Source organism: Lissotriton helveticus, chromosome 3_1, assembly GCF_964261635.1.
Source record: "Lissotriton helveticus chromosome 3_1, aLisHel1.1, whole genome shotgun sequence".
In the NCBI taxonomy this organism is placed as follows: Eukaryota; Metazoa; Chordata; class Amphibia; order Caudata; family Salamandridae; genus Lissotriton; species Lissotriton helveticus.
In genome coordinates, this window is record NC_136061.1 from 402,507,987 (window position 1) to 402,529,829 (window position 21,843).

Below are 21,843 nucleotides of genomic sequence, written 5' to 3' on the forward strand. Positions count from 1 at the left end.
GATCTCAAATGAAGTTTGCTACATGCAGCTATTTAAACAAGCGCATCCCGAAATCGCGCCGGAGCTTATCTTTATGGGGCCATGTGTTTGAAACACATGGGCCCATAAAGATAAGATTCCTTTTGCGACGGAGTAAGTCAAGTGACGAGAAACAAAAGGGAGAGAAAGGGTGTCAGTCGGGAGGAAACTCCTGGTCCCCTTAAGCAGTATTAAACAACAAATGGAGGAGTATCCCCTAGAGGCTATATAGTGCCTCTCTTCAGAGAATGTCGAGGTGCACACAGTGCCACACAACCAGGGATGGAGTTTGTCCTTAAGAAGACCCCTCACTCACCAACCTGGTTGGTGACCTGCTTCATCATCGGGGTCCCACCCGGACAGTCGAGTGCCATCCGGGTGTGCTGCGACACCTGACTACAGTGGAGCGGGTTTTTGATTTATTTTATATGTGCAGGATTATGAGTGAATGTTTAAAAGTTGTCCAATACTACTCACTCGTCGAATTTATTCTGGAGTGATTGGGCAACGGATAAAACGCGACGCCTGCAGACTCAGAACCAGGGGCCACCCCAACGGCGATCAGCCGAGGGTAAGCTTTTCCGACCCCCAAAGACACCCCTGCACCCGGCACCCCGCGGCCCCCTGTGCCTCCTTTTGGGGTACCTACCTGTGCTCCAACATCCCAACTTACCTCTCGAAGCGCTGATCGCCCCTGGAGAGTCACCGTCCCCGAGCCTGCAGCCTTTGTTCCTTTTTTAAGATCCTCATTGGATAACATTGAGCACCCGACTGCTCAAAAGCACCCTGCACCCAGCCGCCCGAGTACGGCTGGATGTGACCTCTCTGTCCTATCTTACTTCCCCCCTTGCCCTGAGCAAGTGACCAGGAGCCCAGCTCCCAGAACCGCGTGGCCTGCTAGCCAGCCGCCACCAACTGACATTGGATAACATTGGGCCTTCCTTCCTCTGCACCCGGCCGCCCCTGTGCCGCTGGGACTGAACTAACTGTACTCACCTGACCCTGGGGAACCCCTGATTCTACGCCCATAACCCTAACTTCACCAACCAAGTACTCACCTGGAAACCGGTAATTCACTTACCTGCCATTGGATAACATTGACCCATTTTGACTCGAAAATTTTCTAAGTGTGAAGTTTTGAAAACTGAAAATATTCCTATAAAATCAGCCAAAGTTCGAATTCCAAAGTACTCACCTGTGATCAGGGGAGAAGCCAGTACTGTACCTTTCAGCCTAGTACTGAACCGCAAAAGTAATCCCTAGCGGGTTTACTAGTAATCTGTATTTTCTCCATAGTTATCCATTGTCTGCTTTTCTATGAAATTTCTTCTAAGTGTCTGCTTTTGAAAACTGCAAATATTCTTTAAAAATCGTACGAAATACTGAAACGCAATTACCTACCTGTTTTGAGTTAAGCTCCCAGTGCTGGCCCTAGGAGACTAGTGCTGGGCTACAAAAGTAACGCGATCGTACTTTACCTGTAACCTGAATTTCCTCCCATTGGATAACATTGTCAGAATCACCTTGAAAAGTTTCTAAGTGTGAACTTTTAAAAGCGCTTTATATGCAGGAATATTCATCACAGTAACTAAAACATTTTTGCTGATCTGGTTTCAGCTTAGACCCCAGGACTGAATCTAAGATCTAGTCCTCGAACTACCAAAGTAATCCACAAAGTAATCAACTGTACTTTCCTATGAAAAACCCATTGAGCTCAATGCTAGAGTGTGTTTCAGAACTGTTGCTTATTATCTATCCTGTAATTATTGTGTGTACAAACTTATTGCTCCTCTGCAAAGTATTTACATGAGAGTACTCGTACCTCGAAAAGTATATTCTATAACTGTTGGTTCTAAAAATAAAACAACAATATCTGAGGATATAACAACAATTGGCCTGGAGTTCAGTTCTTGAGTGTGTGAAACCTTTTGCTGACTGAGTGTGTACAACAAATGCTTTACACTGTCCTCTGGTACTGCCTTACTGCTCGACCAAGCTACCACTTTGGAGAGTAAGGTCAGTTCTGACTTTAGCCTCTGTTATACATCTGGGGTTGGTGGACTCTATACACACTGTACTTCCTTCTAGTCTAGTATATATAGAGCCACTTTCTCACAACCTCTCTGTGGCATGTGATACTATTGACCATAGTCTGTTCTTTTCCTCTCCCCACAATAAAGACATTGCTGGCACTGTTTTCTATTTGTTCTCTATTCTTCTCTGTCAGACCACTCCGAGTGTCAACTAGGGCTCTTACTCTTCTGCTTCTTCTTAGTTCCGTGTGCCATTTCGCATAGATCCCTCATTGTATTTCGTCAACAGTTTCAGGAACGCAGATCATTCCATCTCCAATGACATCCTCCAACTTTGCCTCTCAAAAATATGGAAATTAATGAGCCAGAGTTGGCTCAAGTTTAACATTGAGAAAACTGGTGTCCTTGTGGCTACAGGCTCCTCCGATAGCTAATATCTGTTTTTGCAGCTCTCATCTGCTCCCAAATAGACTACTGCAAAAGCATCTACATGGACTTGCCTAACACTCAGTTGAACCAACTCTAACTACCCCGCCCATCTTGTCACCTTGGCCCCTCAGTTCAGTATGCTTCCCCTTCCTCTTTCACCTACATTGGCTTCCCATCCATGACAGAATCTCTTTCACAACCATATGCACCATTCTCTTTCTTACTCTGCCCCCACCTTCATCCAAAACTCACCACGCGTATGCCTAAAAGAGCACCTCATTACGCGAGTCAGATTCTTCTCTGCATCACCTTCTTCTGCGCAGCCAAATCTGGGGTATTAGGAAAAGGGCATTCTCTCTACGTTATAGCCCTCTCTCATATGAGATTCCTCGTGAGATTCATACCCTTTCTTCTCACTTCAAGTTCCAGCAGTTGCTCAAAACCTGGCTCATTAATCAATATTTTTAAAACTTTCCTCCTCTGCGGTTCTCCACGCTAGTCCTCAGTTCCAAGAGACCTCTCCATAGATACTGTGCTCTACAAGTGCTTGTTAACTTAACTACCTGGTGAGCCACTGCCCATGATTAAGAAATAACAAAACACACTATTTAGGCTCCAATTATGAGTCTCTGCATTTAGATGCACTAATATCATGTGGCCAAAAATAAAGTTTCTGGATAGTATCCTTATACCTAAATCCAACTACTAAGGGTTAATGCCCACAGAATGGGGAATAAGCAGACAAGGCCTTTTTTCAAGTAAAAATATGCACAGTAGTCCCAATTCCATGTGGGTTACCACTCACATTTACCACCTTCTTAGAACAGGTGGTAAGTTGGCTCAGTGAGGCCAGTGGAGGGTTACAGTGGAGGCTATGCGCCGACAAGGGGAGGCGTTCTGTGCACTCCAGTTCCATAGCAAGGGATATGGGGCCTGGGACCAAGGCTGGACTGCACCTGCAGCCCAATACTTCTGCAACTTTACCAGACAGATTTTCCAGCTGTAAAATCAGACATTGTGTTCCTGTGTACAGGAGATTTGAGTGCTAGATTCAAGGCCATTTGTAACCAAGCCTAGGTTCCAAATCCTGTTTATGCTTTTTTTTATTTTAAATATAAAGGCATTTAGAAATAACAAACTTTAAACACTTTACTTTTTTTATTTTTTTACTGACAATACAGTTCCTTAAATGATTTGTATCCCTGTGTGCCATTAACTCAGTTTGCCTAAGGTTGATGTTTTATTGCAACCCCCTTCTGGTTTATGGTCACTCTCTTTCTGAATAAGGCCCATTCACTTTAGGTGTTGATATTCCTCTTGCAACACCTTTAAACATAAATGTGTTCCTAAAGATGACCAGGGTGGGATACCTTCTGTGCTTCGGCACTTCAATAGCACTGCGCATGTAAATACATTCTCGGCCCTGTCCTCTTTCAGTTTTGTAAGCAGCAGCCTATTGCTGCTGTTAGCTCAAGGTAATGTTACCAAGGGAGGGTTTTACCCAAAAAGTAATTGGAACCTGGGTGCTAGGCAGTACAAATATAAAGGGGTCCCAGAGAAAGAACGTAACATAAAAGTACGCAAATTATTTGATCAAATCAATATAGAAAGTTAGAATTCATCATATTTATATTTAATAAACCCAACATTGTCCGTACATCACAATGTGCTGTTCAATTCAATTTGAGCAATGTAAAAACATTAAAGCCCCGAACAGAGAAGAAAAGGGAAGGAGTGTGAAATGTGAAATGAAAAAGGTAAAGTGACTTGAAGAAAAAGAATTATATATTCAAATACAATACAATCATTATCATTTATAAAAGGCTGTAACTTATTCAAGCCAATACAATGAAACGAATAAGACAATCATTCTACGGTCACAATCATGAGTAATCTAATCTTGGATAGTGCCGGATGATGGGGTAAGTAGAGCCGTCGACGTTTCGACCCCTACATGGAAGGTTGACTTGAGCCCTTACAACGGGGTCTTCATCAGAACGAAAGAGCTTATGCGGCAAGGCAATTCTAAAGAATAAAAATATATATTTCAATAAATTCCGAATCATAAATTAATTATCAGATTTAAATAGTTATTAAAGGAGGAATTGTTAAGTTTACCATGGATAATCGGGCCAGCCGACATCGAATATAGGGAATCTGAAGAAACAACTTCCGTGAAGTCAGCAGTTGTTGAAGCCGACTAAAGGGGAGCAAGAGGGAATCTAATCAATACAGATAAGTAATTATTTAGTTGAAATACAGGAAACAAGAGTAAGAAATAAGTAATCACTTACATATTTCCTTTATTTTATTAGTACTGAGGTTACGTCCTTCCTAATTGGTCATCCTCAGCAACCGCTGGAAGGAGAGAAGGGGAATTAATTCCCATAACCCAAATTGAATCTAAACAGAAGTGGTCTCCTGCTCGCTGGTCAAGTACTTTACATAAATCAAGCGATTAATATCGATATGATGGCCATTAACGGTGAAGGTACGTCCGCGTTAAAGCCGGATACCTGCAAGCTTTAAGGTAAAGGAGCGAGTGTCAGTGTGTTTACGACACGCTCACCGATCAGAAAACAATTCAGACTATTATACAACAAAATAAGCCCCAGTATGGGTACTTACATAAATCAGGCAATCAGCACCGTATTAGTGAATGGCCTTTAACGGAGAAGAATACGTCCTATTTCTGTAGACTGTCACAGTGTGAATCACTGCAAACTGTAATAAAAATGGGGCAAGTATCAGTTATATGTATTTTATAGTAACGTCTGCGGTTAAAAGCGACGGGAGAGACCGGGCCTTCTCATACAATTGACTTACTTGCAAGCGTAGCCGCAGCCGCGGTCTCTCACTCCTAAGTACTTCACTGCTTCGATTCTGCGAGGCCAGCCTACTTCCGTATTTTGTTAGTTTTGTCGTCAGATCACGTGAGTGACTGACATAAAGGAAATACTACTCGGTAACTCGGACCAATTCACAAATGTGTTTGACGGTGAAACCCAATTTCTGAATTCACTCAGTTTTAAAATATTACGTTAACATTTAGCACAGATATGCGTTTACTAAATTGAGGACAGTGAAACTTTGCATATTGGCATAGTTTAAGAAGTATTATTTGAACTGATGAACTTAATATTGCCATCGCTTAGACATCACAATATTAAACAAAATCACAAAAATGTACGCATCATATGCCAGGAACAGGTACTATTTTAGTATGCATTATATCGTACCGATTGTTTGGAGACGTGCACCTCTCAAGCATGGGGGTGTAGACGTCAGATAATCTCCCAATTCATTCCTGACAGATAGAAAGCCATTACTGGGTATGATTTATAAAACATAAGTATTGTCAGGCGTGCACCTCACACACAGGAGGGTGTAAACGTCATGTCCTTAAGTTGGTGAAGTTCAAGTTACATGGAATTGTACAATATGCATGGCAAGTCTGTAAGGTATAAGAACACATCACCTGTTTGCAAATAGTTCAGTCCCCAAATTCAATGTCCTAATACTGCCATTTGGGCGTAGCTGCTATCGGTTTCATTCAAACCATTTGCAATGGAATCGAATGTGGCCATTCATTTTAATTCTCTGGTGTTAAGTACTGTAGTTAGATTACAGCCCCTTCTGCCCAAGGTTATTCTCTCTATGACTAACCATTTAAAATCCTGAGGGACATGGCCCATTCTCTGACAGTGTTCAACCAAAGGGGCACCCGGTACAGCACAGCGTATCCTGCTAGCATGCTGCAGAATCCTTTGTTTAATCTTTTGTTGGGTCTGCCCAACGTAGATTTTGTCACACGGGCACAAAAGGATGTATATAACGTTGGCAGTGTTGCAATTGGTGTACGATTTCAAAGGAAAGGTTCGATTTTGGTATGTGAACTCTTTTGTTTGTAATGTAGACAAGCAAGCAATACATGCGCCACATTTATAATGTCCAATGATCGGAGGGAGATTCCACAAGGAGGTGATGGTAGGCTGTTCCGGTGAATTAGCTTCGGACATACTTCAGGTGACACAGCGAGGCCTGGATGAAGGTTTTCTGTCAGACCTAGAATTCAAGTTTTTAAATCAACAAGATCCGAGATTGGCTGATGACATCAATCAGAAAAATCTACCATTACACTCTTTCAAGAGAGCCAAGAACATTCGAGATACAGTGGTGCACTCCTTCCTAGATTCACCGGAACAGCCTACCATCACCTCCTTGTGGAATCTCCCTCCGATCATTGGACATTATAAATGTGGCGCATGTATTGCTTGCTTGTCTACATTACAAACAAAAGAGTTCACATACCAAAATCGAACCTTTCCTTTGAAATCGTACACCAATTGCAACACTGCCAACGTTATATACATCCTTTTGTGCCCGTGTGACAAAATCTATGTTGGGCAGACCCAACAAAAGATTAAACAAAGGATTCTGCAGCATGCTAGCAGGATACGCTGTGCTGTACCGGGTGCCCCTTTGGTTGAACACTGTCAGAGAATGGGCCATGTCCCTCAGGATTTTAAATGGTTAGTCATAGAGAGAATAACCTTGGGCAGAAGGGGCGGTAATCTAACTACAGTACTTAACACCAGAGAATTAAAATGGATGGCCACATTTGATTCTATTGCAAATGGTTTGAATGAAACCGATAGCAGCTACGCCCAAATGGCAGTATTAGGACATTGAATCTGGGGACTGAACTATTTGCAAACAGGTGATGTGTTCTCATACCTTACAGACTTGCCATGCATATTGTACAATTCCATGTAACTTGAACTTCACCAACTTAAGGACATGACGTTTACACCCTCCTGTGTGTGAGGTGCACGCCTGACAATACTTACGTTTTATAAATCATACCCAGTAATGGCTTTCTATCTGTCAGGAATGAATTGGGAGATTATCTGACGTCTACACCCCCATGCTTGAGAGGTGCACGTCTCCAAACAATCGGTACGATATGATAATGCATACTAAAATAGTACCTGTTCCCGGCATATGATGCGTACATTTTTACATTTTTGTGATTTTGTTTAATATTGTGATGTCTAAGCGATGGCAATATTAAGTTCATCAGTTCAAATAATACTTCTTAAACTATGCCAATATGCAAAGTTTCACTGTCCTCAATTTAGTAAACGCATATCTGTGCTAAATGTTAACGCAATATTTTAAAACTGAGTGAATTCAGAAATTGGGTTACACCGTCAAACACATTTGTGAATTGGTCCGAGTTACCGAGTAGTATTTCCTTTCAGTCACTCACGTGATCTGACGACAAAACTAACAAAATACGGAAGTACGCTGGCCTCGCAGAATCGAAGCAGTAAAGTACTTAGGAGTGAGAGACCGTGGCTGCGGCTACGTGTGCAAGTAAGTCGATTGTATGAGAAGGCCCGGTCTCTCCCGTCGCTTTTAACCGCAGACGTTACTATAAAATACATATAACTGATACTTGCCCCATTTTTATTACAGTTTGCAGTGATTCACACTGTGACAGTCTACAGAAATAGGACGTATTCTTCTCCGTTAAAGGCCATTCACTTATACGGTGCTGATTGCTTGATTTATGTAAGTACCCATACTGGGGCTTATTTTGTTGTATACTAGTCTGAATTGTTTTCTGATCGGTGAGCGCGTCGTAAACACACTGACACTCGCTCCTTTACCTTAAAGCTTGCAGGTATCCGGCTTTAACGCGGACGTACCTTCACCGTTAATGGCCATCATATCGATATTAATCGCTTGATTTATGTAAGTACTTGACCAGCGAGCAGGAGACCACTTCTGTTTAGATTCAATTTGGGTTATGGGAATTAATTCCCCTTCTCTCCTTCCAGCGGTTGCTGAGGATGACCAATTAGGAAGGACTTAACCTCAGTACTAATAAAATAAAGGAAATATGTAAGTGATAACTTATTTCTTACTCTTGTTTCCTGTATTTCAACTAAATAATTACTTATCTGTATTGATTAGATTCCCTCTTGCTCCCCTTTAGTCGGCTTCAACAACTGCTGACTTCACGGAAGTTGTTTCTTCAGATTCCCTATATTCGGTGCCGGCTTGCCCGATTATCCATGATAAACTTAACAATTCCTCCTTTAATAACTATTTAAATCTGATAATTAATTTATGATTCGGAATTTATTGAAATATATATTTTTATTCTTTAGAATTGCCTTGCCCCATAAGCTCTTTCGTCCTGATGAAGACCCCGTTGTCAGGGCTCAAGTCAACCTTCCATGTAGGGGTCGAAACGTCGACGACTCTACTTACCCCATCATCCGGCACTATCCAAGATTAGATTACTCATGATTGTGACCGTAGAATGATTGTCTTATTCGTTTCATTGTATTGGCTTGAATAAGTTACAGCCTTTTATAAATGATAATGATTGTATTGTATTTGAATATATAATTCTTTTTCTTCAAGTCACTTTACCTTTTTCATTTCACATTTCACACTCCTTCCCTTTTCTTCTCTGTTCGGGGCTTTAATGTTTTTACATTGCTCAAATTGAATTGAACAGCACATTGTGATGCAAGGACAATGTTGGCTTTATTAAATATAAATATGATGAATTCTAACTTTCTATATTGATTTTATCAAATAATTTGCGTACTTTTATGTTACGTTCTTTCTCTGGGACCCCTTTATATTTGTACTGCTGTTAGCTCAAGGGCCATATGGGCCTACAATCATTACCCCTGGTCTAATAGATACCCTCACTTACTTGTCTATTTGCACAGTCAGCCATACACAGTCATTGTCAACCCTTCATAAAAGCCCTAGATATAGTAAAGACCAAGAAATCTTGCTATATTAAATTGACCTGAACTTTACCTGAACAGCGGCAGGCAACTAATCCCTCTAGGGTACAAGCAAATAAGCTTGTACCCCTGACTCAAAATACACTGCCACCAATGTCAATCTACTCTTTCCCTGGGTAGTGAGGGCAGTAGCTACTCTCTCAGAAAGGGATATGCTTTTGGTGTGACCCTGAATTGACATCAGGGTACAGTTCTGATGTCTCAAGTCAGTTTTAACTGAAGAACTCCAATAGGTTTGCAGGATTGTTGAGATCGCTGACAGAAAGCACACAGGACATATAGAATTTTTGTAAGAGTCAGACAGCACAATTTCCTGAAGCCTTGGAAATTACTTATTGAAGAATGTAGGGGTTCAAGGTCATCTGGCAAAGAGTTTGGCAGACTCTTTGGGTGTGGATGAAGGACTGGCACTTTCAGACTTTTTCAGCATTGCTATATGAACATCTTATGCAACCTTAGTGAGGCATCACAGACTGGACATGGGACATCAGGAGAGTCAGCTTTTGGGGAATAAATCATAGTTTGTCAATTATATCTTAAGGTTGGCATAGGAATGCTGAGTTTTTGTAGTGTTAGTATGTCTCACTGTATTCATTCATTCATTCAAAGATGTACAATGACGAAGGACAATAAGAGGCTAGATGACTTAACAGCATTAGGTCAGACCTCCTGTGTATGACTTGGATAAGCAGTGCTGCTCTTAAGGTACTTTGAGGGGGAGATGTTAACGGTTATGTTAGAACACTGCTTAGGGAGCCTGATGACTCTCTACCTCCACCAGCTACTACAACAGCATTGATTCCGATATTAGAGCTACATGATCTTATTGATGTCATGAGGGCACAAACACCTGACTACTCCAGATTTTTCCATTCAACAGCTAATGACATGTCATCAAGACTTGACTCCTGTTTAGGCACTGAAGACATCAGAACCTGGACTTCGGATATCACACACCTTATCGGATCACGCTTCAGTAAAAATACAGATTGATCTCCTTTGCTGTGTGAAGCATACTAGATATTGGCACTATTCATCCACTGCTAGAAGTGGTGTACAAGGAGGAACGTAGGGGGTGCATAGTAGACTAATTTATACAATGGTTCTGTGTCTGCCCCCTAGGTATTTTGGGAGACATTCAGGGGGAGTATGAATGGCTAAACAAATTAACAATGCAGTGATATGCATACCGACCTCCCAAGCTTGGAGGTTAGACTGCAGAATTTGAAGACACATCATTGGGAGATATACCAAAGATAGAATGATCTACAGGAGGGCTGGCCTTTAGCACTAATTATACTCAGCAACAATTTAATTTCAGATCTCTACTCTTTTCACACCTCAATAGCAAATGTGGAAAAATCTAAACTATTTTGATAAGATTGCACTGGCTTAAGAAATGATCCCCAGGACCAGCTTCTGCCCCCAGTTTAAATGCAGGACTTCCACTCCAGAATCAGAGCTGTGTGGAGAGGCTGATCTTGAGGTAGTGCTGACTTCTCTGTTGAATTCTAAAAAAAAATATTTGTGGCGATCTCATACCATGCCTAAGAATGTATGAGGACGGTAGACAAAAAGGTGATCCCCCGCCCTCGCTGTGCGAATTTATTTAGTTTTTCTATGAAAACTGGACAAAATCCTGTGTAAATGTGAATCAAGCTCTACTGGCAGCCGTTGTAGCCTATAGACTTCTCACATTCTTGCTACTGCTTTCCTGTTCCAAGATGTGAAAACTAGACACAAAGAGAAGCTGCTATTCTTCCAAAAAAAAGAGCCTTCAAGTTGGCTGTGGCTTCCCGACGACCAGCAGAGGACAGTAAAGGCTGGAGCCGTCCACCAGGTTGTACATCATTTAGACTTCCATGGTACTCTGTACACTAATGAAGAGCAAACATGTTAACTGGAACTGAACCACTGTATAGAAGACGAGGTGGAGAAAGATAAATTAATCTGCCCAACACCTGGGACCTGTACCTATGAAGTTCTGGGACATCTTGCACCACACATACATAAGCTAGAGGTGGGAATGGTGGTTCTGAAACCATAAACATCTACCTTCTAGCCCTTATGGTTCCAAAAATCCCACGTTTTATTATCGCGGTCAACCCTATCCTCAAGTCAAATTCCCATTGGGAACTGATGAAACCTAGGAGTCCAGTGGGTGTCTCCACCATTAAACAAGCATTTAAAATGCAATAGGTCTCGCAGCATTAAGGTTTGAGTTATTGGCATTGTGTATGACAATGCGTTGCATAAATATTTTAGCAAACTTTGAATTGGTGAGCAGTGAGAGTGTGTGCAAGAGTATGCTGTTCTTGAAAGCAGTGTGGTAGAGAGTGCAGGAATTTGGATGACCTGAGCAATGTGGATGATGCACCTCACGCACGGGGCTGACGCAGTTATTATTCACACAGCTCTGATGATGCACCTCAGGCACGGGCTCACAGCTGTTATTATTCACACAGCTTTGATGATGCACCTCATGCACGGGCTCACAGCTGTTATTATTCACACAGCTCTGATGATGCACCTCACGCACGGGGCTGACGCAGTTATTATTCACACAGCTCTGATGATGCACCTCAGGCACGGGTTGACAGCTGTTATTATTCACACAGCTCTGATGATGCACCTCAGGCACGGGGCTGACGGAGTTATTATTCACACAGCTTTGATGATGCACCTCACGCATGGGCTCACAGCTGTTATTCACACAGCTCTGATGGTGCACCTCACGCACGGGGCTGACGCTGCTATTATTCACACAGCTCTGATGATGCACCACGCACGGGGCTGACGCTGTTATTATTCACACAGCTCTGATGATGTACCTCAGGCACGGGCTGACAGCTGTTATTATCATACAGCTCTGATGATGCACCTCAGGCACGGGCTGACGCAGTAATTATTCACACAGCTCTGATGATGCAGCTCGTTCCCACCAGGAGGATGGGTTTCACCCACCCCCCACTGAACTAATCGTGGATGCTAAATAGTACAGATAGAAGTTAGCCATCCCTAGGCCCCCTTCATACAAATCATGCTGACAGATGTATAAGGCTTAACAGGTTCTAAAAACATGCCACAAAAGGGAAATGGCCATGGAATAGCAAAATGATTAAACCACTGTAAGCATCAGATACACAAGTTGAAGGAGAGCAATAAAATGCCTCACTGGAGAGGAAAAGGGTGGGTGCCTAGTGTGCAATGGTTACTGAACATTATATCTGTGTTACATACAAACTGCACAACCCTTCTTCCAGCCAATCGAGTCTCCAAAAATGTACGTAAAGTACACAACTTTAGAGGTTTTTTCAAAGCAGTTTAGAAACATCTGCTCTAAAATTGGGAAACACCCACTACATCGATGTAAATACATCGCGGTGCTATCGCACCGCGACGTTTACATCGCTTGGTCGTTCACATCGCAGCCTATTAGTCCGCATGGTACATCGGCATTAACATCGCATGCAATTACAATGCATGCGATGTTAGAATGCCATTACATCGCAAACGAAAATGGGCTAAATGGGCTTGAGACGTGCTGAGACTAGTAAAAACGGACGAATGGTGCAACTTTAAAAATGATGCAAGTTGTTATTATTTTAACAGAAACGAGCGAATGATAACAGTGTGGCCATGCAAAGGCTTTCGAAGCACTGTTTATGCCCCAGCACTCCTGCCAGAAAATAGAGAAGGCCACAAAAAACGAGGGAAACAGAGGAGGAGAAGCGCGCATTGACTGGAATAAGACGCACTCCCACTGAGCCCAGCGCGCCCAGTTAAAGTCACTGCCTGGGGCAGCAGGCACTTGTATAATTCGCAGGATAGATAGGATAGTTGGGAAATAAATGCGCTGGAAAAAAACTATTATTGCCTCTTGACGTCTCTGCCCGACCTTGGCTGGTTTTACCTTCCAAATCCATGTTTCAGAAGTTGGAATGTGGACTAACTTGCAATTAAATTGCATGCAGTGTAAAACACGCCGGTAATTCCATGTATTCTTTCCAGCTCCTTTACATGCACAGATTCTGCCGCGTAGTTTCTGGGGTGGGGGATAAGGGCACCAAGAGACCAATCGTTATTTGCTCCCAGCTCGGACCGAGCCAGTGATTCTTTTCTTGCAGCCTGCAGGCACTGCCCCCTAGGAACAGATTTCTGGCACTTCGCTACACAATTGGCAGGCGTAACCATCTTACAAACCTATTTTTAGTTTCTCTGCCACTAAAATATACGCCCAGTAAAATAGTCAGATCACAACACCCCTCCCCTCAACGAAAGACCATAGCCCTCAACAACTTTGAGGAAATCTGACCCTCACAGCGCCTGATATTAAGCATGTTTCTGGCACTGAACCAAGTGTTGCCAGAGTGGAGGCATGATTCACCGAGGCCATTGATTCTCTCATATCACTCAGTCCTGGCTCTGATAAGCGGTTCAACAGAGAACTGTCTTCCATGAAACGAGAAACAGGGTTTGGGAAATGCGTAGGTGCAAGAAAACTAACCAGGCAAGGTACTTTAGCTCCAACACACCAGCCTTCGGAATGGGCCGCGTTGAACTACAAACGTTACGTTGGTTACGTCATTTTGTAGTTCAAAGCGGCCCGCCTCTCATCGTCCGCAAATGAAAAAGAGAAGCAGTGCTGGTGACGCGGGGCTCCCATGCCCGAGGGGGAGCCCCGCGGAGGCTGCAAGACTTTAGAATGACGGTAAGTGGGGCCTGGGGGGGGCGCTTGTATGTATGCGGTGGCTTTGGGGGGTGAGGGGGGCCTTGTATGTATGCGGCGGCGGCGGCCGGGGGAGGCTCTATGTATGCGGCGGCGGCCGGGGGAGGGGGGGGGGCACTTCTATGTATGCGGCGGCGGCCGGGGGAGGGGGGGGGCTCTTCTATGTATGCGGCGGCGGCGTGGGGGGGGGTTGAGCGCTTCGATGTATGCGGGGGGTGGGGTGGGGCTCTGTATGTGTAGGTGCGCTCCTGTGTGTGTGCGGCGGGGGGTGCCGGTGAGTGCGGGGAAGTAGGGGGGGTGCGCGCGCGTGTGTGCCTTCCTGCATGTGTGTGTTCAGGGGACGTGCACGGCGCCGTGCTGGGCGTGCGCGCCCACGAGGTCAAATCTCGGCCAGAAAAAGCTTGTGACAGTCTGCTGGCCACATTCCCCCAAAAGTAACTACATACGTTGTCTCGCATAGACAGCAAAAGCTTCGCTTTTGCTTTCGTCTAGCGAGACCTAAAAACCATGGGCAAAATCCCTGCGATATAGGCTGTTACATTCTGAGGTTTGCAGGGGATTAAGTAGATTACATTTAAAAAACTTTAGATCTCAAAAAGACTTTGAGAATCTAGTTAGCATCCCCAATTAGATCCTGGACTGTAGGAGACTGTGTTTCTGCGTGCAACCAGTTACCATGGGTCGTCGTCTGTAGCTGGCTAATAAACTTTGAACGTATTTCTCAGTTGCCAATAGTATTGTTCACTGGAGCCTGGGGTGGAACCCTGTTCCAGTATACAATGCTAGGTGGGTTTTGTGCTGGACATTGGGATTAAATGTTTGTGGAAACTCAAATCCACAGTGAACCTGGAGCCAGAGACCTTCAAAGATAGAGGAGCAAACTTATCATATCTAAGTGGCTCAATTGTTTTTCGGTCTAGCACTTTTGTGTCCAGATGTAAGCCTAGCTGATGAGTCGTAAAGTTCCCAAATCGGCCTACATTCAGAATAACAGTGCCAGCATTATAGAATATCTAGCATGTAGAGGTTCTAAACTCATTTGGAATCATATCTCTGCCTCCGACGGTGCTGCTGGAAGAGTCGGTTTTTGTGTGCCGTAGATCTAACTGTTCTATTTATCTGTTTTTCATAGATCGTATAGAACAGACCAGACATATATGTTAATACAGTGCCAGACAGTATATACGTTTCTAGCTCTCTCTACCTACTAGAGTAAGCCTTGACTGAGTGCTGTTGTTTGTTGAGTGTGTCCAATTGTTTACTCTCTCTCTTTCAACTGTTAATGTAAAAGTAGTAAGGTCTGGAGACATCGGGGGTAAAATCTCTTTCAACTGTTAATGTAAAAGTAGTAAGGTCTGGAGACATCGGGGGTAAAAAAAAACCAGGACCCAAAAAGGATGCTTCCCAGTAATCACTGACTGCCTCTATGTTTCAGGTATTGCCAAATAGTACTCCTATTACTTTGATTCTCCTTTCATCACCTCATCCCTTATAGATATTAAAAGTCCTAAGGGTGACTTTTAAGAGCTTTCTCTCTCAGTTCTTGTCACCTAACTTCTTTATTCACACCAATGGACTCAAGACCCTACATATTTACTTGTAGATACTCTATTATTATTTCGTTCATTCTGTGGTAGAGTCTTTTATTGTTGTCTGCCATCATCCATAGTCAACAAGAGCGGCTTCCACCTCTCATACCTGGCAGAGGAGCGACTGGTGATTAGTGTCAGTGAATGAATAGTTCAGAGTTGTAGGCCTTGGCCATCCCCATAAAAGTCCGATGAGTCCATTGTAACTTTGGTATTTGTTTCTCTTTAGTGTACACATTTGCACATGTTTCATGTGCATGTGCTGAGATGAAAGCTTTCAGGGGTACTGGTTTCCATTTGGGGCACATTATGTGTGTCTGTTCAAGATGGTGATTTCCTTGCAGGTAGCCAAGTGGACAGGACAACTTCAGATCCTTTGTTCCTTGACCACGAATACAGCTGTGTACGACCACCATCCCTTCCTTAAAAAAACTGTCTCCTCTCTACTCAACTGAAATCCACTCTTACTATTTCGCTCTGTTGTGATGGCCATCATCTTGCAGCCAATGACGCAGCAGGGGGGAAAAAAAGCTGTGCCTGCCCTGCAAATGTTTCTGGCATTGTCATTTATTTGGTCTAAAGTGAACTTAACAATCAACAAGTATATTGGAGCACTAAACATTCCTTCATGTATCGTTGTCAGTATAGCCAAGGTCTGCTGACAGGGTCACTGAAAGGGTATCCCCTAAATGAGTCAGGGTAGGTACTTCACACCCACTGCAAGTATGAGGAGACTGGTGGTGGAGGTACAGTGATTTTAGTCTGTATCATAGGCTATGTTATCTGTAGGACTACAGCTAGACTACCTACTGGCACTCTCTTAAAATATTCCCTTGTGTCAGTTGATTATATTAATGTGTGGGAGGTGCGTCATACGTGTGGGTGTTTCACAGTAACACTAGGAAATGGTGATATTAACTGGGATACAGGGTGAGCATGACTTTATGCTCTTTCCCTGTGTTTGAGGCTCTCTGCAGCTAGTTATAACTGGCAGGTGGGGGACGTTGTATCCCCTTCACTTTGCTCAGAGCAGTGTTGCTCCTGCTTTGAGGAGATTCACATTGCCCCCTCTTCTTGTTTTGCTTGCTGTCCTCTATTAATGGTGGTGGTCTGCTGGTCTGACTGACCTTAGAGCATCTGCTCTGGAAGCTCATGAAACAAGAGGCCAAAGATGTACACCCACTTCTCCATGATTAATTAAAGTGCTGAAATGTTGAAAAATGATACACTTTGGTTGGCTCATGCTTTTTACCTGTGTTCTAAGAGTGGAATAAATATTGGACTTCTGGACCCAGTATTTTGTAGAGCCTTTAGACATCCGCCTGACTTTGCACACCACATGGATCACCTTTCTCCTATTCAAGTGGGAGACAAAGCCTGGACTATTTGAAGACTTCCTGCTGTAATCGCTGGAAAGAGCAGGTGCTGAACTATCCCATAAAAGAGGAGCTGGAAATCCTCTTTAAAGTTTTCCTTGATACTAGGATCAGAGTCCAAAGGTGTGGAGAATCTGCATGGAGGATGCTTAAAAGACCAAAATCACTAGTTACCACAGTAGAACCTGCTTACAGAAGCTAAACAAAATAGCTAGTCTCAGACGAGCATTACCTGGGTATAGTTAAAGCTGCTGGGGAGCTCATCCTTATTGCAGACCTAACCCATGATTACCACTAACTTGGACATTGATACATTGATTGAGACCCTGATAGAACCTTACACTGCACTACTGGCTACCTTCCATCTGACCATCGTTGATTGAGTGGTGAGCTTTTGGTAAATAGTGTTTTCCAACTTTATATGACTAGAAACTCAGCTGCTGGGGTTTCAGACCACAGAATTGGACAGTCTTTCACCCAGTGCCAAATCATTAAACTAGCAGCCAGATCTATCACAAAGTTGGTACATTCTGTCATTTCTGTCTGATACCCGAGTACCATGACTACAATGTAGAAACATTCTTAGAGACATCATAGTAGAAAGAGACATCATAGTAGAAAGCCCGAATAGTCTTGTTGTTAAGCAAGTCCAGTAGAGTGCGGCCTCACAGAATAACATTGACTACAGTGCCCATACTTTTTAAGTAATCCATCATCTGTGACATAAACTCTATAAACATGTTATAGGTTGTATTTTGGCTTAAGACCCCTGGGTCACCACGGGCTGTAGTGCAGTATCGCCAAGTAGAACATGTCCACCACTGATCCACTATTTACCTGCCGTCCCTGTGACAAGAACAATTATAAGCAGCCATTAAGAAAGACTGGCAGGGTATTGTTAGGGATTAATCTTGGGCAAAAGTAGTGACTCTACCTGGTCTACATGAGAGCATAAGTTTCTAACCTCCTGTAAAAAGCCTTAACTGCTTCACTTCGCTTTCACTGGAATATCACATGCCCAAAGGAAGTAACTCAGTTATCCAGTTGGAGCTCACCAGTACATTATCCGTGCAGCACTTTAACTGACAATATGCACCATAAATGATGCCTAGATAACCACTGATTGCCCCTGGAACAGGCCTCATATGCCTTACTCAACTCCCTTTTTTGTTGACATCTTAGCCTCAATACTCAAATGTGGGTTGTATCATTTTAAGTTCCTTATGAGGGGGAGGATAGGGGAAGAAGAAAAAGAAACATTGAAGTGGGAAATAACGTTTTTGGGGACGCTTCTCTACATCTCTACTGTTCGATCATGTGACCACAGATTAACAAAAAGAGTAAATGTTTTTTTACTGTCTTCTGCTCCTGGCTACAGGTACAAGTCGTTGTGTCCAGAAACGTGGCCACACTGGGACGGACGGGCACTCGATGGAGTGGCAGTGTTAGTGAAGCACTTAGGCTACAAACCTGAGGAGTTCAAAATGGGCAGGTAAGGTACCGGCAGTAAATGTAAACTGATTGCCTTGCAAGGATGTAAACCAACAGCTGCCCTCAGTCAAATATAGCCCAGTGCGATTACTTGAGTAACAATTCATGTTTCTGAAAACACAAAATTATCGCTTTGACAAATGACTACTTTGAAAAAGTAAACCTTTCTATAATTTATCAGCTGAGGCAAATAAAGATGGAGTGTGTTCATTTAGGTCACAAAACCTCTAAATTAAACATTTCTGATATACATTTTACAGATATGTATTTTTGTAGTATTTCATTAACAGTTGTTCTGAAACTGGAGTCATAGCTTAAAATGTAATGTCGACTTCTGTGCTGCTTCTTGCTTTACTCTTCACATTCCAAGTAGCTGTAAGAAAAAATTGTTCTGTAAAGTTAATTGTGCACGATTCAGTATTGTTTACAATACCCGTGGTGCATATAGGTTCATTCTTACATTGATAGGATTTTTCACTTTGTTGTGTTTCAAACAAATAGTATGATTTCTCTGTTGTGTAGTTTTGATTCAGTGAAAAGTCCCCCAGCAAATCTGTCTTAAGCTATGCGAAGTAGAAACTATGGTACCCGGCTCATTTGAGTAGTTCTAACATCTTTTTAACTGAGCTATTTAAACTTGAGATAGCGCTATATTTAAACTTAAACTTGAGATAGAGCTATATTGAAGATGATTTTCAAATTGCTGGTCTTTGTCTACAGTGATATACAGGGCTGCAGACCAAGAAATTACCAGTGGCTGAGATTAATTCAAGCATTCCACCTATCCCCCTTTTATTTACTCCTTAGTACGATTCCATAAGTTCTAAGGGTAGGTCAGGAAGTCCGTCCTCGGCTCTCTATGCAATCGAAACCAAGCTATACCTCACTAATGAGTCCTAAACCTGCCAAAGCTGGTCTGAGGTTGCTTGTGTTCACATCTGGAAGGGACTTTACCTGGCAGTTCAGAGCTGGCCCAAACTTCCCTGTATAGAATGGCATATTGGGCAACCAAACATTGATGGACTGGAATGTGGCCCAGGTAACTTCCAGTGGCTGAGATGATGTAAGCCTTCCGCCCATAACAATTCTGTTTTTCTTAGTGCAATGCCCGAAGTGTTACGAGTATGCCCAGATATACGTTGTGTGCTCACAACACCATATAATTCAAACTATTCCTTATTGATGAGGCCTAAGTGGACTGAACCTGGTCTTGAGTTGCAAGTGCCTCAATTCTTAAAGCGATCTGGCCTGATAGACTTTTCTTATTGGAACCACACCATGGCTTATTTACATATGAGAGGTATCTGTCTAGAGTGAGATAAAGAGCAAAAACAAAAAAGGACTGCAATGCAGCCTTGAGTAATCATTAGTGGCTCACAATAATTCAGGAATGCCACCCATGACCACTTTGCTATTGTCAACGTGAGACATATTCCCATATATGGGTCCCCTGACTCACTGTGCTGTAAGAATCAAGCTATACTTCTCTGATTAGGCCTAAGTACCTCAAAAACAGTTCTGCGTTGTATTCATCTGGTCATTGTCTACAAAGGGTAAAAACAATAGACTGAAATGTGACCCAAGTAGTTACCTAGGCCAGGTCTAATGAAAACATTTCCACTCTCAACTAATTGTTTTTAGAAATTTCCTTTGAGGTACAGGAGGTCATCTTTTTTCAAAGGGGGTCAAGTTGCTATAAAATTAACCATATTTGTTGGAGTAGTCAATTTGAAATGTTGCTTTTTGAAGTAACATTTAATTTTGTGCATTGTAAAAATACTAATGAAAATGTTAGCATTAAAAGTATGGTATTGAAAAAAGTATAAACTTTAGGTAAATACTATATGTTCTGCAAAATCATACTACCTGCCTCTTTAGGATACAACCTGTCTCACCCTTATTCATGTAGACACCACACCACTGGCTCCTTATTACAACCAGAATTCTATTGAAGATGTTAGGGTTATGCTCAAAGATCTTCACAGCAAGCATCTTCACATATCTTTAATGCTTTATCCGCCTGTTAGGTGGTTGAGGTTAGTGAGTCAAAACATTCTTTTCTTTCCAGAGCAACATACTAACTGACCCTATGTGTACTAGAATATTTCTATTCTAACCGGCTCCCTTTGCTTCTTAAAGTGAGGAAAGACCTGAAGATGTCCGGTTCGGACAGGCTTTTTGACTACAACTAACAGGACTGTCTAGCACTAGGAATTATTTATCAGAACTGTTAATAGGGTACTTTTATAGCGCACGGCTACTCCGAAGAGTGTCCCGGCGCTGAAGATCATCACGGACCCATAGTGGAAAGTGGAAAAAGGAGAGAGAGCTGAGAACAGAATGGAATCAGTTATTGCGTGAACGACAGGGTCTTCAAATCCTTCCGGAATGCCAGCAGATTGGTGTTGGATCTGAGTGACAGAGGAAGAGCGTTCCATAGCCGGGGGGCGAGGTGTTTAAAGGAACGCCCCCCGCAGCGCGCCCGTCGGATCACCGGGGTGACCGTCCTGGCCTGGGTGGAGGATCGCAGAGATCTAGAAGGCAAATAGAAGCTGATTCGTTTCCGAAGATAACAGGCACCAGTACCATGAAGGGCTTTGAAGGCAATGGTAAGGGCCTTAAAAGTGATCCGCTTCTTAATGGGCAGCCAGTGAAGAGTTCTGAGAAGGTCCCTGGCCCTGGCTCTCCTAGTGAGGCAAAAGATGGCCCGGGCCGCCGAGTTTTGCACAACCTGGAGACGCGCAAGGAGAAAGTCAGGAAGGCCTAGGTACAATATGTTGGAGTAGTCCAAGCGAGAACCTATCAAGGCCTGTACCGTAATCTTTCTATGCTCGAAGGATAAGAGCGGCAGAAACTTCCTTAGCATCTTAAGGATTGCAAAACATTTGCCGGCCAGACCAGCCACCTGGGTTTTAAAAGAGAGGCTGTTGTCAATCTGGATACCTAGATTTTTAGCAGCCTGCGAATCGCTGGCAGGAGGGAACATGGCGGTAGGCCACCATTCCTTCCATCTGGGGTCCGCGTGGCAGCCGAAGAAGAGCACTTCGGACTTGTCGGAGTTGCACTTGAGGCTGTTACGACTAAACGAGTCAAATACTGCCCCAAGGCAACCCCGGATGGACGCCCCATCAAACTCGCAGCCCTTGTCGCAGGTGAACAGAAGTTGTGCGTCATCCGCGTACGACACGATCTGGGTCCCAAAATCCTCCGCCAGTGCCGCCAGAGGGTCATATAGATGTTAAAGAGCGAAGGGCTCAAAATTGAGCCCTGCGGAACTCCGACCTCCAGAGGCGGCATTGTGGCAGAGAAAGGGGTGCCCAGACCGTTTGCTGACGACTCGAG

The 21,843-nt window shown here is 43.3% G+C and overlaps 1 protein-coding gene across 3 annotated transcripts in view; it reads left to right on the forward strand.

Annotated features, from left to right (window-relative positions):
• MYO1C (myosin IC) overlaps window positions 1-21,843 on the forward strand; it is a 457,043-nt gene that overhangs the window by 366,588 nt on the left and 68,612 nt on the right. For all 3 annotated transcript variants that reach the window (XM_078680174.1, XM_078680173.1, XM_078680172.1), the window contains exon 20: window positions 18,389-18,502. In XM_078680174.1, coding sequence (XP_078536300.1) covers window positions 18,389-18,502 — 114 coding nt within the window. The remainder of the gene's footprint in view (window positions 1-18,388; window positions 18,503-21,843) is intronic.